Source organism: Maniola hyperantus, chromosome 1 (assembly GCF_902806685.2).
Source record: "Maniola hyperantus chromosome 1, iAphHyp1.2, whole genome shotgun sequence".
NCBI classification, from domain to species: domain Eukaryota; kingdom Metazoa; phylum Arthropoda; class Insecta; order Lepidoptera; family Nymphalidae; genus Maniola; species Maniola hyperantus.
The window spans coordinates 14,533,251-14,547,324 of record NC_048536.1 but is presented as its reverse complement, the minus strand read 5'-3'; the positions used below and the strand labels follow the sequence as shown (position 1 = coordinate 14,547,324).

The following is a 14,074-nucleotide window of genomic DNA, read 5'->3' as shown; positions in this document are numbered from 1 at the left end:
CAATATAGGTACCTAGTACCTACCTACCTACCTATTATACTTAGGTAGATATATCGTTATCCTGAATACCTATCTAAGGATTGTTGTTTGTGCAAATAGAAAGAAAATGGTCGCGCTCGCTTCGCTCACAAATCTAGTAGATACCTACCTACATCTTTCTTTTGATAAAATATAAAAATATAGACTTAATTATTATAAAACAAGATGATGCCCGCGACTTCGTATGCGTGGATTTCAGTTTTTGTAAATCCCGTGGGAACTCTTTTATTTGCCGGAATAAAAAGTACTGGCATGTAAGCTAACTATGTATGGTTAAACTGTTGAGCCGTGAAAAGCTAGCAGAGAGACAGACACACTTTCGTATTTATAATATTATATTAAGTACATTATAATATTGTAAAATTAATATTTAAATATAAAATATAAAACATAATATTATAGTATGAATTACCTACTAAGCGAAATTTTTGTTTCAAGGGGCGTCAGTCCAGTACCTAGTTACCTAGGTATTCGCCTACCATTTCTATTGGTACCTACTGAAAATTAAATCTTAGCTTTAGACTTTGGAGTTCTTAAAATTGCCTACTCATTTTCCCACGAGCTTTTTTAATTCATAATAAAAGTGCCGGTACGTACTTAATTGAAACTTCTATTGTGGAGCTACGTTATAAAAAGGTAAGTATTATGAATTATGGCGCTATTGTCATATCTACCTTTTTGTTCTATTTGAGTCAATTTTAACGAATTATCTAATCCCTACTCGCTTACAGTATAGCGCAACTCTGCTCGCGTTGATGTCTAACTAACCGACATTCCGACTTCGGTGAAAATTCTCGTGAAACACACCTATCTCTCAGGGGTCGAAGTAACGCGACACTCCTTGAATATTTGAAGCTCGTAAAGTATCTGAATAACACCTAAGGAGCGGCGATACTGGGTAAGACGCCCGTAAGCCCCGGGCACTAAATCAGGGGTCCGAGTAAAATAGGGTTCGAAAGTGTACCTAGTCCACGCGAACGAAGTAGCGGAAATAAGCTAGTAACATTATAATGTAAAAGGTGAATTAAGTAATCTGCCAACTGACAGATTTATTTAATTGAAACAGAGTAATTGACATTTATCTCGTAATCATTATAGGTAATCAATGACGTTCTCTAGAAACAATGACGCAAACAATTCTGCCTCCCGACTATTCATTACTCCATTACAGAAAAAAGTGCACAGTAAAAAATATGCAATTGTATCTAAGTATCCGGGTGTATAAATAGAATGGAAAATTGGAGCTATTCACACTCGGAAAATCAAAATTGCTAAGCTCTAGAATTTCTGGAAGTTGAAGTTAAATTTGGTGCAGCTTACTATTAGGTATACGAGAATAGACCAAGGGTGACAACCGCGAAAAGATGTCGCGAGGGAGTATGAGTATAGGGACAATCCACTACTTATAACTTATGGTACTACCAACGGCCAACCTCCCAGTTAAATAGGCCAAATCGAGAGAGCCAGAGAGGTACTTGCTCTTGGCGTGTTCTTAGTTTTTGACTGTCTACAGATTCTTATTCTCCTGGGCTGATCCCTATTTTTCTCTCATTTTTGGCATACATTCATATAGACGCAGATCCCTGCATGCACGGTCCGTTCTATTTATCACTTTTTGGTCCACGATCACGGTTCCGAACTGTCCCGTCTCTTGTGTGTTCCCGTAACTTCCCTCTGAGGCGTTGAAAACTTGGTAGTCTACTAGACCGTCTCCTCACGAACAACCCAGTCTAGCTGGATACATCGGACTTGCACACAACGAGCGTTCCGGAAGGAGAAAGTCCGAAATGTTCTCCCGCCGAAAAATAAATAACTCTTGAAAAGTGGAACTCAAAAGCTTCTTCAGCGGCGTTTTGGAAGAAGACCCGGAACAGTGGCTGGTCATTTACCCGCACTAATTAAGTGCAACGATTATATCTAAGTGGGGGCTGTGAGAAAGCCATGTGCACACAATTGAATCATTGTCTATGCTTTTTACATTCGGGCCTGATGTATGGAGGCAAGATATGCAGAGTGTGGGAACAGTTCAGCACTGCTCGTGTTTTCCAACATGTCATCTCCGGTCGTGGGAACTAATAATTTTACTGAGCTACTTATTACGGTACGAGTAAAAATAACGGCAATGCGCAACACACACCTGCACAGTGGAGCTTAGGAGCAGCGTCTTTTTAGTGTTCCGTACCTCTAAAGAAAAACAGGAACCCTTACAGGAACACTTCGTCGTCTGTCTGTCTGTCTGTCAAGAAACCTATATGGCACTTCCCGTCGATCTAGAATCATGAAATTTGGCAGGTAGGTAGGTCTTATAGTACACGTAAGGGGAAAAATCTGAAAACCGTGAATTTGAATTGTAACATCACCAAAAAAAATGTGTTCATGAACAAATAATTAGGATTTTCAACTTTCAAAGTAAGATTACTTTGCCAAGTGGGGTGTCATATAAAAGGGCTTTACCTGCACATTCTAAAACAGATTTTTATATATTTTTATGCATAATTGTTTTTGATTTATCGTGCAAAATTCCCAAAAAAAAATTACTGTAATACGGAACTGTGGTGGCACTCTACTCCGTCAGACCTTGGGGCTTGGCCCTAGAAAGCTGAAATGCGCAGACGTTCCATTTATAATGTAGAAAAGGAATAAGGGATTTTCCAAAGTTCCCACAGGAGCAAAGCCACGAGCGGTTAGTAGAGTAAATATTAAATAGCTTTATTAAAATAATTATAATATTCACGTCCATCATCTTACGCGGATATGGAAGTGATTTTTCCATCAAGATTATCATTAGACGCGATTAAGTCCGTTTCCTTCATAGTTGAATAAGAGATCATTGTTGTACTTATCAGTAATTACTTACTTCTGTTTTGTATTAAGATAACTACTACTATACTAAGTGAAGTCATAGTAACATTGCATCCGTGTTTTTTCGCTATTCATAAATAGAACTGAAAAACCATTGGTGTTTTCCCGCTGTAAAAAAAGATGGGCAGTAAGGATTCAGGGGCGGAAAATCCTGAAAGGCAACTAAAAATCCCATTTATCTTACGTTTATTTCAAATAAATCTCTCCTGAAAATATAAGAAATGGAATGTGAGAAAAAAGGTTTATATGCTTATGGGACAACTTATGTGGAGCTCACACTTTTGGGAAACTCGTTGAACAAGATGATTCATACCTACACTAAGTACATGTCGATCTCCAGGTTTTTAAACCATCTCTAGGTTTATAGATTTCAGCTGTTGCTAAGACAAGAATTTTGATTTTTTTTTTTAATTTTAAGGGTCCTAACCAATTCCATTAATGGCGTAATGGTAAGAGTTTTGTTGTGATAATAATGTTGTGGGCTACAAAGAATAATGTAACAGTTCTTTTAATATTTATTAAGATTATCGCACAATGACGAACAGTCAGGTCAGTGAGAGGAAGAGGCTCGACATGAGACTCAGGCAACGCATATTTCAATATCTACTGAAAATGTGTCGCGTCGGGCGACGCCACCTGTCACCAGCATCAGTACCTCAGAACGCTTATTATAAATGCGAAAGTGTGTTTGTTTGTTGGTTTGATCGTTTATTGGTTTGTTGGTTTGTCCTTCAATCACGTCGCAACGGTGCAACGGATTGACGTGATTTTTTGCGTAAAGACCTGGAGAGTGACATAGGCTTCATCCGCGTGGATAGATTTTATTAAATCCCAAGGAAACTCTTGCATTTTCGGGAATAAAAGTAGCCCTTATACGTATACCGGATGCAAGCATCTCTGTACTTAGAAGGTAGATGATGCCCACGACTTCATTCGCGTGGAATTAGGATTTTGAACCATGTGGAAACTTTGATTTTCCGGAACAATACCTATGTCCGTCGCCGGCATGCAAGCCATCTCTGTACTTAGGTACCAACATTTATCAAAATCGGTTAAACGAATGGGTTGTAGAAAATTAGCAGACAGTTTTGACTGTGGCAAAAGTGACAGCAAAACCTAACGTGTAATGGTCTCCAGATAATTGGCGTGAGCGGCTACCGACGACTGGCGAGTCACAAATAATAGGTGACCGGCCACCCAAAATTGCACATTTAAAATGTGAAATCAGAAACAAAATTGCTCTAAACACTCATATTCTTGATGTTAGATAAATGACTTCCTGCTGCTTACGACAATGGAGGCATCATTATTCTTCGCGATTCAAGAATGGGGCGAGCACTCGTGGGAGTCTCTCACGATTTTATTGCGGATATATATTTTTTGTGTGGTCTAATTAACACTTTTTGTTACAGCTTTTACCTTAATTGTTTCGGATTGGATTGCTAATTTTAAGTTGTCAAAATAAGAAAGAACAATCACTTTGCTAAGGCCGGCCGCCATTCCACCAAAGATGTGCCCAGGATGCCAAGCGACAAATTCGTGAAATAGAATTGCTTCATTTGTAGCAGAGGTTTTTTCATTCGATGCAGTGCGATCTCACCAACAACGATGAAGTCGAGGACAAAAGCAGGCTAACTTGGAAGACATGAGTATAAGGTTATCTTAACTCTATAATAGACAAGAGTTAAACTTTTGACTGCTTGGAAAACGAAGCGATTTTGCTGTAGGGTTTCACGCACACAGGTGAACATTGCTAGGTATATTATAAGAAAAGTTCTTGTAAGTTGTACCTAGCAGTTAAATCACGAGTGGACTTTTGCGCGCCGAAATCTTCAGCGTTTTATCCACACAAGATACGAGTACCAAATACAAATGGTGCATCACTTAATATACTTCAATATGAAGTATTCGGCAAACGATTTTCCGCTAGATATCTTCCTAGCCTTATGGACTACTAGCTGACCCGCCCCGGCTTCACTCGGGTGGAATTTAAAAAATCGAGGTGGGGGTTGAATTTCCATAAATCCTGAAATCCATATTTCTTCATTTGTTACTGAAAACTCAAATACCAATTTTCATGCAAATAATTTGAAAAATTACGGACTTTCATACTAACTTTCATCCCCTATTTAACCGAATGTTAATAATGAATTAATGCTATTAATGAATGTTATTTTTAACCGAAAGCTTAAATATTAATTTTCATTAATGTAACTTCAAAAATGACGGACTTTCATACAAATTTCCATCCTCCATATTTTTGTTGATATTATATATGTCAGTCAGTCAGTCAGTTAGGACTTTGAATTTTATATGTATAGATAGATAATTTGGCTTTGGTTACTTATGAGTTATGGTGCTGTAAGGTGTGCAGCGCTCACGGGCGCAGGGTCTGGCTGGGGGCGCTGAACGCGCGCCGCTAGCGACGCCTCCAAAGAACATGACGTGTCCCTCTCTTTTTTAATTAACCACAAAGTTATGCTTTAATATTCTTGTAAGTTCCTTCCTAAGTAATACTTTCCTTCCTAAGTAATACTTTCTACTCGTCTACCCCGCGGGCTTACGGGAGGCGTACCACAGAACCTAAATAAACGGGCTAATGCTTCTCAACAAGTCAACATTATTTATGGTAATTGCACCATTTGTACCACATTTTCCGATCACTGGTGAAATTATAGAATAGAATAGAATAGAATAGAATGTTTTTTTATTCATGTAAACTTTTTAAAAGTGCTAATAGAATAGCTGAATAGTCAGGTTTAATTTACCACCGGTTCGGAATGCCGTTCCTACCGAGAAGAACCAGCAAGAAACTCGGCGGTTGCTCTTTTTAATTTTTCAATTTACAATGTTATTATACCGTACTATACAAGCCATTGCAGCCCCGTGCATTGCTGGAGCGAGTCAAATCCAAGCTTTTTTATCGTTTACATAGTCTGCGACTGTATAATATGCTTTTTTTAGGAGCATACTTTTAACACATTTTTTAAACTTGTGTAAAGGCAAGTCTAAAATTGCTTGTGGAATTTTATTATAAAATATTACACTCATTCCCACAAATGACTTTCGCACCTTCCAGAGGCGGAGCGCAGGAGTAGCTAGCTTATTTTTGTTTTAGTTTGCCTATCATGGAGATCACTGATTTTTTTGTAACTGTGAATGTTTTGTCGTACAAAAATTATATTATTGTAAATATATTGGGAAGCTACTGTAAGAATACCTATTTCCTTAAATATCTCTCGTAGGGAATCGCGCGGTTTTAAATTATAAATTGCACGTATTGCCCATTTTTGTAAAACGAATATTTTCCCAATATCTGCCGCATTACCCCACAGCAAGACTCCGTAAGACATAATACTGTGGAAATAGGCAAAATACACAATTTTTGCAGTTTCCACGTCAGTTACCTGTCGAATCTTTCTAACAGCATAAGCAGCAGAGCTGAGTTTACCAGCAAGTGTTGATATATGGGCGCGTTGATATAACTAGATAGGTAGCCACAGTTCGCGGCCGAAAGTAATGTACACCGACTTTCAGGAGATAATAAATTTGTAGAGGGCTATCCCTGTCGTTGAGACCGACAAAATATCATATATGTATGAGTGACGGAGACAACGCTCTACAAAGCCGAAATGTCATTCTTAAGGCCGATGTACATTACTTTTGGCGTACTGTACTCGGAACTTCATAGTCGAACTAAAGGTGCTTAACGGAAATGGGATGAAAATTAAAAGCCAAAGATCATTGTGACTCATGTTTACAACCACGCACAAATACAACTTTTATTTTAAGCAAAATACAACAAACATACGAAAAATTGTCTCCATACATGGCATAACATCAATAATTTTAAAAGTTCTTAGTTCATATATATAAATAAATACAATTTGTTTATTCCGCTAAATTTCTAATGATAGCGTTATTATACCTAATTGAAAAAAGGCAAATTCTTAAATTAAGTAAGTACCTAAGTATTCCGTTTAGTTTGTGTCCATTTTGTATGCAAAATTAAACTAAAAGATGTGGTTAGCATTTAAACTGTATACATTTTAAAGTAAAATTCCTTCAGGCGCGACTTGAAAGAAACTCAAATCTTTTTTCAAACGAAAGGAACGTTTTTTTTATTCCAATACAACCCCCGACTGCGATCTCACCTGATGGTAAGTGATGATGCAGTCTAAGATGGAAGCGGAACGTTCGCGTTACTTCCTTTTAATTTTACTTCAGTCGCGCGTAAGGATTTTTATATCAACGAATTGATCAGTAAATATTTCTATTCGCCATTTCACAACAACAGATTAGTGGACAATTAAAAAAAGACAGCCGCGAAACATGCAAAACCCACAAGAAACGTCAAAATTAGGTGAAAATGCGGGATGACAACAGCATATTCGGGCGCGTCGCAAAATACCTATAAGTCGAGATCACAGACGTGTTATCTACTCGGTGATCGAGATGGTCAGATATGTCGCGGGGAACACCCTGCGCACCCGCACATCACCCACGCTTCCCCGCACTTGGTTAGCGCGGGGGCTGAAATGCAATAACCCACCATCAAAAAGTGTAATTTATTACCTATTTTGATTTTTGAATAAGGAATTTGACTTTAGACTTTCTTAGTCATAGCCATCTGCACGCTAAATTTCAGCCCGATCCGTCCATTAGTTTGGGCTGTGCGTTGATAGATCAGTCAGTCAGTCAGTCAGCTTTTTCTTTTATATATTTAGATTCGTTTAATACTAGTTGTTCTACTTACAACGAAATTACTATGTACTACTTAATTTGGACGTTTACGTTTTATTGAAAATTGTGAAAAAACTTTTATTTGTTTTGGACGGATTATTATAATATACATAACATTACAATGTTATAGAGTTTAGGTAATTTTATCTATGAAATATTAAACCCTTTATACTCAGTAATCTCTATCTCTATATATAAAAATGAATCACTGAATGTGTTGCTGATCGCAAATCTCGAGAGCAGCTGAACCGATTTCGCTAATTCTATTTTTTAATATTTCTTGAAGTACGAGGATGGTTCTTACAGAGAGATAAATTTAAAAAATTGCCTGAAAAAGAATCGACTGTTAGGCGGTACGAAGTTCGCCGGGTCAGCTAGTCAATAATAATAATAATAATCATTAATCATATAGATACCTACCTATAAATGATTGTTTCTAAACGGACTGTCTCAAATCAAAACTTAGTAAGTGCCAAATTGTTACATATATGAAATCACACAAATCAGAATATTTTATGTCGATTCAAGCAAATTGAGTGCCCTGCACAATGCACATTATGATAAATATAAAAACTTTAGTATATAAATTTTAATATCCACACAATTACACAATGCGTACACAATTTTTTTAATTCAAGCATCCATATAATATTAAATACATCGCCAAAAAGCGAGACCAACTATTACTATGCATTATAAAAGTCCCTAAATCCTTAAAACGTAATTATTTGGACATAGTCCTGAGGCACTAGTGTAACTTTTCAAGTTTACGTTAACTCTGCGTTAATTTGTCATTTAGTATGGAAGGGAAAGGGATGGAAAATTCTTTGTCTCTTTCGATACTGAAAAGTTACACTAGCCTCTTGGCCCTAATTCTCTGACATTACTACATTTTGTGAGGTCAAATTGGGCACCTCTTCATACGGGAACTGTCGTTTGACGTCACATATTGTGAGCATTTACGAGTGTGATAAGGCAAACAAACTACTGTGTCACGTCGCAACACACTCTGGCCGCTGGCATGACAATAGACCAATCCTAGAACCAATCTAAGAATCAAAGTAGGTACAAGTATAACATTTTGTCACGACGCATTCTAAGTTGGAGTGATGATCGAGCAATCCTATATAGAGCGTTATAGTGCATCAAAGAGCACTACGACTGCACATCTGATTAAGAAACGTATAAATAACGCGTCCAAACTAAAAAAAGGAAATCATGTCCACCATATTGTGACGTCCGAGCTAGAAATATGTTTCGTATCAATATAATATTATCAATGGATTTTGTAAATTGTTACAAAATCCACGGATTTTTTTTACTACAAAGTATTAAATATAAAAGTATTTCTAATTAAGACGTCCCAACACGGCAGAAACAATTTCCATTGTTAGTTTGGAGTTTGGGCACGAACGTCGCTTATCGCATCACGACACAATAATTTGTTTAGGCCTCAAGTGTTCGTAGTAAAAAGAGCCTATGATTACAATTTTCATGCTAAAACATGACACTATCGATAATTCTATTTCACCCGGATTGATCGTTGTTTGTTCATGTTGGTGAGCATAAGAGAAATGTATGAAGTGAGCAAATCGTCCATTTTGTAACCGAGTGACGTTTCGCAGAGCAGCTTGGAGCCGCGCACGAGGTTGCCTATCGTCATGTGGAAGTATGTGTTGCCAGATGACCAGTTTGAAATCCTTGTGAACGGATGCGTGACCAGAATATCCTGAAAATTTTAAAATAGCTTATTAAAATTACAAAATAATTTGGGCTCGAATAAGATTAACTACATAGAAAATCATAAATTGGTAAAAAAAATATCAGAATAATGGGTATGTCATACATACATACCTACCCATTTTAAAAGGATTTTTAAACAGTCTCGAACGTCACTGATTTAGGAATGAATGCAACTGGTCATTCAAAAAAAATCTTTTTATAAAACACCTAAAACTATGTACTATTTATTATTTTTACATATAAATCTGATTTTGAAACAAAATTATGGGTTTTGAGCAAACAATTAAGTTTTTCATCAAATATTACCTTTGACTGTGGGTGAATTAAGCTAACGCCGTGCTTGTTGATGGCGATCAGTAGTAACTCCGGATAGTTAGGCTCCGTGGTTTGCTTCACCTCGAAGAAGGCTGAGCCGAAGGTAGGCCACCGGTATATGACCTTGAGGAAAGTAATCTTGGCATCTTCGGGCGTCATTCCAGCATCCTGGTTGAACGATGCCACTATCGCTCGCTTCCAATCGGCCGAACTTTGCAGCTTGATTAGGTCTGCTGGTACTAACTCACGAATCATTTGGCTGCAATGAAATGTAAGAGTTCTGTTAACTGATAACTTGACAATGGTGCCATCAAAAAAGACGTAAAAGAAGATGCAACGGGGTTTCATCCTTTGTTAAAAAGATGTTTAAGTTAAAATGTTTAGCAACTAAAATAATTATGGAAAGTTACATAAAACGTGACCCACTTCAGATTCCCATCAAAATTGGATCACGGTTGCACTTTTTCAAAGGGTAATTAACTTACGGGATAGCCTGCAGTTCCTGCTTGTTGTCACCGAAGCGTGCCCTATAGGCTAGAGCAGCTAATCGTGCAGCTTCCTCACGCCCGCAGCGGTGGTAGCCACGTAGAAGTTTTGGCAACTCTTGGTGGAAATGGAATATCACGTCCGCGGCTCGGTCTTTACCCGGCACCGTATTTGTCCATAATTTTTTCATAAAGAACACCTGAGACATAAAGTATTTTTTTATCTATTGCATACCTAATCGATTTAAAAAAAGTAGGTACCTAAGCAGCAGAAAACAGAAACATTAACAATTATTATAATAGTTATTGACTCACCTGATACGTGAACTGGGGTGTTATACCATCTCTTGTTGGTCGTGCTTTTTTGATCCAATCTGTTAGGTGGCGCACGAAGTCGAAGAAAAAGTCACCTTCTGGCACCGATATAACTTTATCAGCTATTTTAACAAATAAACTAAAACCTTCACTTGATCTGAGATTCAGTCTTTGTGCAATGTTTTGACAAAAGTCCTTTGCTCTTGTTGAAGAATCGACTTCAAATGCTTCATCTGTATCATCGGGGAAATATACCTTGTGAAATATTTGGGTGGTTTTGTGTTGAATTGCTTCTACTTCTACTTGATGTGGGGGATACTTTCTTTGGCCGTTCCGTAAAGTTTTCTGCAGTCTTTGCAAGGAATCTTGAGCTATTGGATATCTTCTTGTCCTAAGGAATAAAGTTAATTCTCTAAGTAGGCCCTGACTACACGCAAATAGTCCAGTAGCAAGCCACATCAGTTCCCAACCTCTTTCTTCAGACATTCTGTTTCTATTATCAGTCAATTGTTTCATGATTTGGCAATATATTTCGTCTCTTAAAATTTCGTGTTTTAGTGGGCCATCAAAAATGTGATCTGTATATTCATTCCCTATTCGAGGACGTTTTGAAGGAAGATCCCCCATATATTTGACAATAGCTGCGAAAGCAAAACAAGCTTCTTCTGCTAATTCTTCTTTCGCCTGCAATTTCTTTAGTAGAGGTTGCTTGATAGGCTCCCTGGAATGTCGCCATAATTCTTCAGCTCCTCTTTTTGCTGTTGACAATGTCAGGGCTTTAGATGTTGTACGCTTTGGTGGTAATCTAAAGTGATCCAAAGCATATTCTAACAAAGTATGCGGTTTGTCCCTGGTTTCTGTTCCATTAAAAGTGCTAGTAGGTGCACGCCGACCATGTGATGCACCTTCTTGACAGAACAGAGTTAAAATTTCTGCAGGAGGCTTAGTAAGAGCGGGAAGCACGTATACTGTTTCTGCAGGAAAATCTCCTCTTTCCATAGTTCTTTCACAACGACCAATACACCATCCATTATTAAGCACCGATTCTCCTGTACTGTCCTCTTCTAAAATAATCAGATCTCCTTTTTGGAATGTCAGAAAACTAGAACCCTCTCCTGGGGCTTTGTAATCTTGTAAAGCAATAACGAATTTTGATCTTTTCTTAAGACCTTCTAAGAAATAAACAACGAGATCACGAATGTCCTCAGCATTTGGACTTTGGAATGTAAACTCTTCACCGCGAACTGTAGACAAGCTAAAGGTTTGTGTAAACACTTTATTAGTTTTTTGACTTGCAACTGTTGTTATTTCTGGGAACGACAATTCAAGTAAAACTTGTTCCTGATCATCGACAACATAAACTCCAGTCCAGTTGACCGCAATAATTACGTCGTTCTTAGGCAAATTAGGACCTGAATTTCTATAGGCTTCGTAGAACCTTGAAAATAGTAAAGGCCATTTGAATTTTGCGTAGCTAACTACGTCTTCTTTAACTCTATATGCAGGAATTTTTTCTTTGACATAGTAACTCTTTTTATATGCTTGTACTACAAGTGCACCCCATCGATCAACGGCTTTTTCAACCCCTGTCAGGCAGTAATCTGGGATATAATTTGGCAATAATGTGTAAAGGCGTTCTGTGTTCATATCCTGTCCATATTCGATGTAATACTGCTGGGCGGCAATCATTGCTAAGTCTTCTTCCTTATCGCATCTATACTCTCCAAATTTTACACCTCTAACTACTTGTTGATAGATTAGATTGGTTGCCACTTGATCTTCTGTAGGATCATGCCATGGAGCAAATATTTCCTTTCTGAAGAATAGTCTCCACGGGGCATTTCGTTCCTGCGCTCCTTGTTCTTTGGCATATTGTTCACACTGTGATATTGCATCCATTACATGGTCACCTCCACTGCCAAGTGAACTGACTTTATCAAATAATGCTATGTATAAAGAAAAGCCAAACTGGTCACGTAAGGCTATTTTATCTGATAATTGATTGCATAACTCTCTTGCAGTAGTCGCTGAATCCGCTAACAATGTTTTCGTGTTACCGTCCATGAAAGTAATGGGCAACATTATAGGTTTCTTAGATTTTGTTGCTTGAAGCTCTAACCAGGATGGCGGTTGATTTCTTGTCCCATTGTTAAAAGTTCTCTTAAGACGGTCTTCACAATAAGGCGCATAACCAGGAGGGCCTTCTCTTATAAATGCTCTGAGGTAATTTACAAATTTTTCACTAGGAGCAAAACACCCGACACACAATGATAGTAAAATCCAACCACGTGCGTGCGAGGACTTGGATGGGTTATTTGTTAGCTGTTTGCATATCTGGCAGTATATTTCATCTCTCAACTCAGCGCGCAAAATTCCATGTCCAATTATAAAATGCAGTTTCTCTAAATTCGATGTTGGTCGGGATTCAAGCCACGATTGATAACTGTCAGCTGTATATTCCTCATCCTAAAAATAAATAGGCCTTTTAGTAAAAGTATTATTAAAATAGGGTTTTATTAATTGCAAGATCAATACTACATTACCTGTAACTTTCTCCTGACATCTTCCCCGAGTTTGTTTTTCCTCTTCAGTGTTAATGAAACAAGCTTATGTCTGATTGATCTTGGCTTTTGTTTGTTGAGATAAGCTTCAGGGTCAACGCCCATCATTTGCGCTTCCTGGAATTCTTTCGACCTGATAAAGTTTCTGCCTAGTGTTGCAGTTACTTTCGACATCACTGAGGTATTATCTCTGTCCATAGTATGATACCTTGGTTCTGGAAGATCTCCAGTAAAACGTAGAATAGTAATCCATAATGCTTGGGCAGCCTGAAATGTATGCATAGTTATTAGTAGCTATTATTTTAGAAGAACATTAACCAGTTTTTCCACTTATCTACGAATTAGATTTTAAAGTAAACGGTATAACTACAAAGCAATTACCTATTGATGTTTATTTATCATAAAAACAAGTTGTGTAAACATCACGATTCTCAAAGATATTAAAATAGAATATTGATTATCAAATTACTTACTAATTGATCTCCCTGAGTGTGCAAAGGCAACAATGGATGTTTCAGTGGTTTTCTAGAATACTGATGTGTAACGTTGCCTTGGAAATAAGTTGCAGCAAATTTTTGGAACTTGAATTCTGAAAGGTCCTCTTCATCTTCTGATGTTGTTTGCATTGGCGTCACAATCTGTAAAATATTTTAATTGGCAAAATATTATATCATGTGTATAATCGTTTTGCATTATACCCTTTTCAGAAAGGCAATGTCTAAAAAGGCCATAATCTATCTATACGATCGATAGTACACAGTACAATGTACGATGTCTTGTCTTCGAATGGTAATTAAGCTCAATTGATTCAAAAGGCTGCTATTACTTTCACCGCCTATATTGCTTATTGATCATCAGTCTTAAGACCCCTCAAAATTTCATTACAGATTTTTTTTGAATAATTATTTTTTGTCATTTGATCTACATCAATCACTAAACTAAAAAAGCAGTGCTGTATGAAGGAGCTTTGTGAAAAGGATAGCGTTACTATTAGATGCGTTAATATAATTA

The 14,074-nt window shown here is 37.4% G+C and overlaps 1 protein-coding gene across 3 annotated transcripts in view; it reads right to left on the bottom strand.

Moving 5' to 3' along the window:
* Positions 1–6,642: 6,642 nt before the first annotated feature.
* Positions 6,643–14,074, bottom strand: part of ck (myosin-VIIa ck) — a 46,008-nt gene continuing 38,576 nt past the window's right edge. For all 3 annotated transcript variants that reach the window (XM_069499099.1, XM_034971855.2, XM_034971844.2), the window contains 6 exons: positions 13,537–13,701; positions 13,046–13,330; positions 10,503–12,968; positions 10,188–10,387; positions 9,694–9,961; positions 6,643–9,373 (listed from right to left, as the gene is read on the bottom strand). In XM_069499099.1, the coding sequence (XP_069355200.1) occupies positions 9,167–9,373; positions 9,694–9,961; positions 10,188–10,387; positions 10,503–12,968; positions 13,046–13,330; positions 13,537–13,701 (3,591 nt within the window). In that variant the 3' untranslated portion in view covers positions 6,643–9,166. The remainder of the gene's footprint in view (positions 9,374–9,693; positions 9,962–10,187; positions 10,388–10,502; positions 12,969–13,045; positions 13,331–13,536; positions 13,702–14,074) is intronic.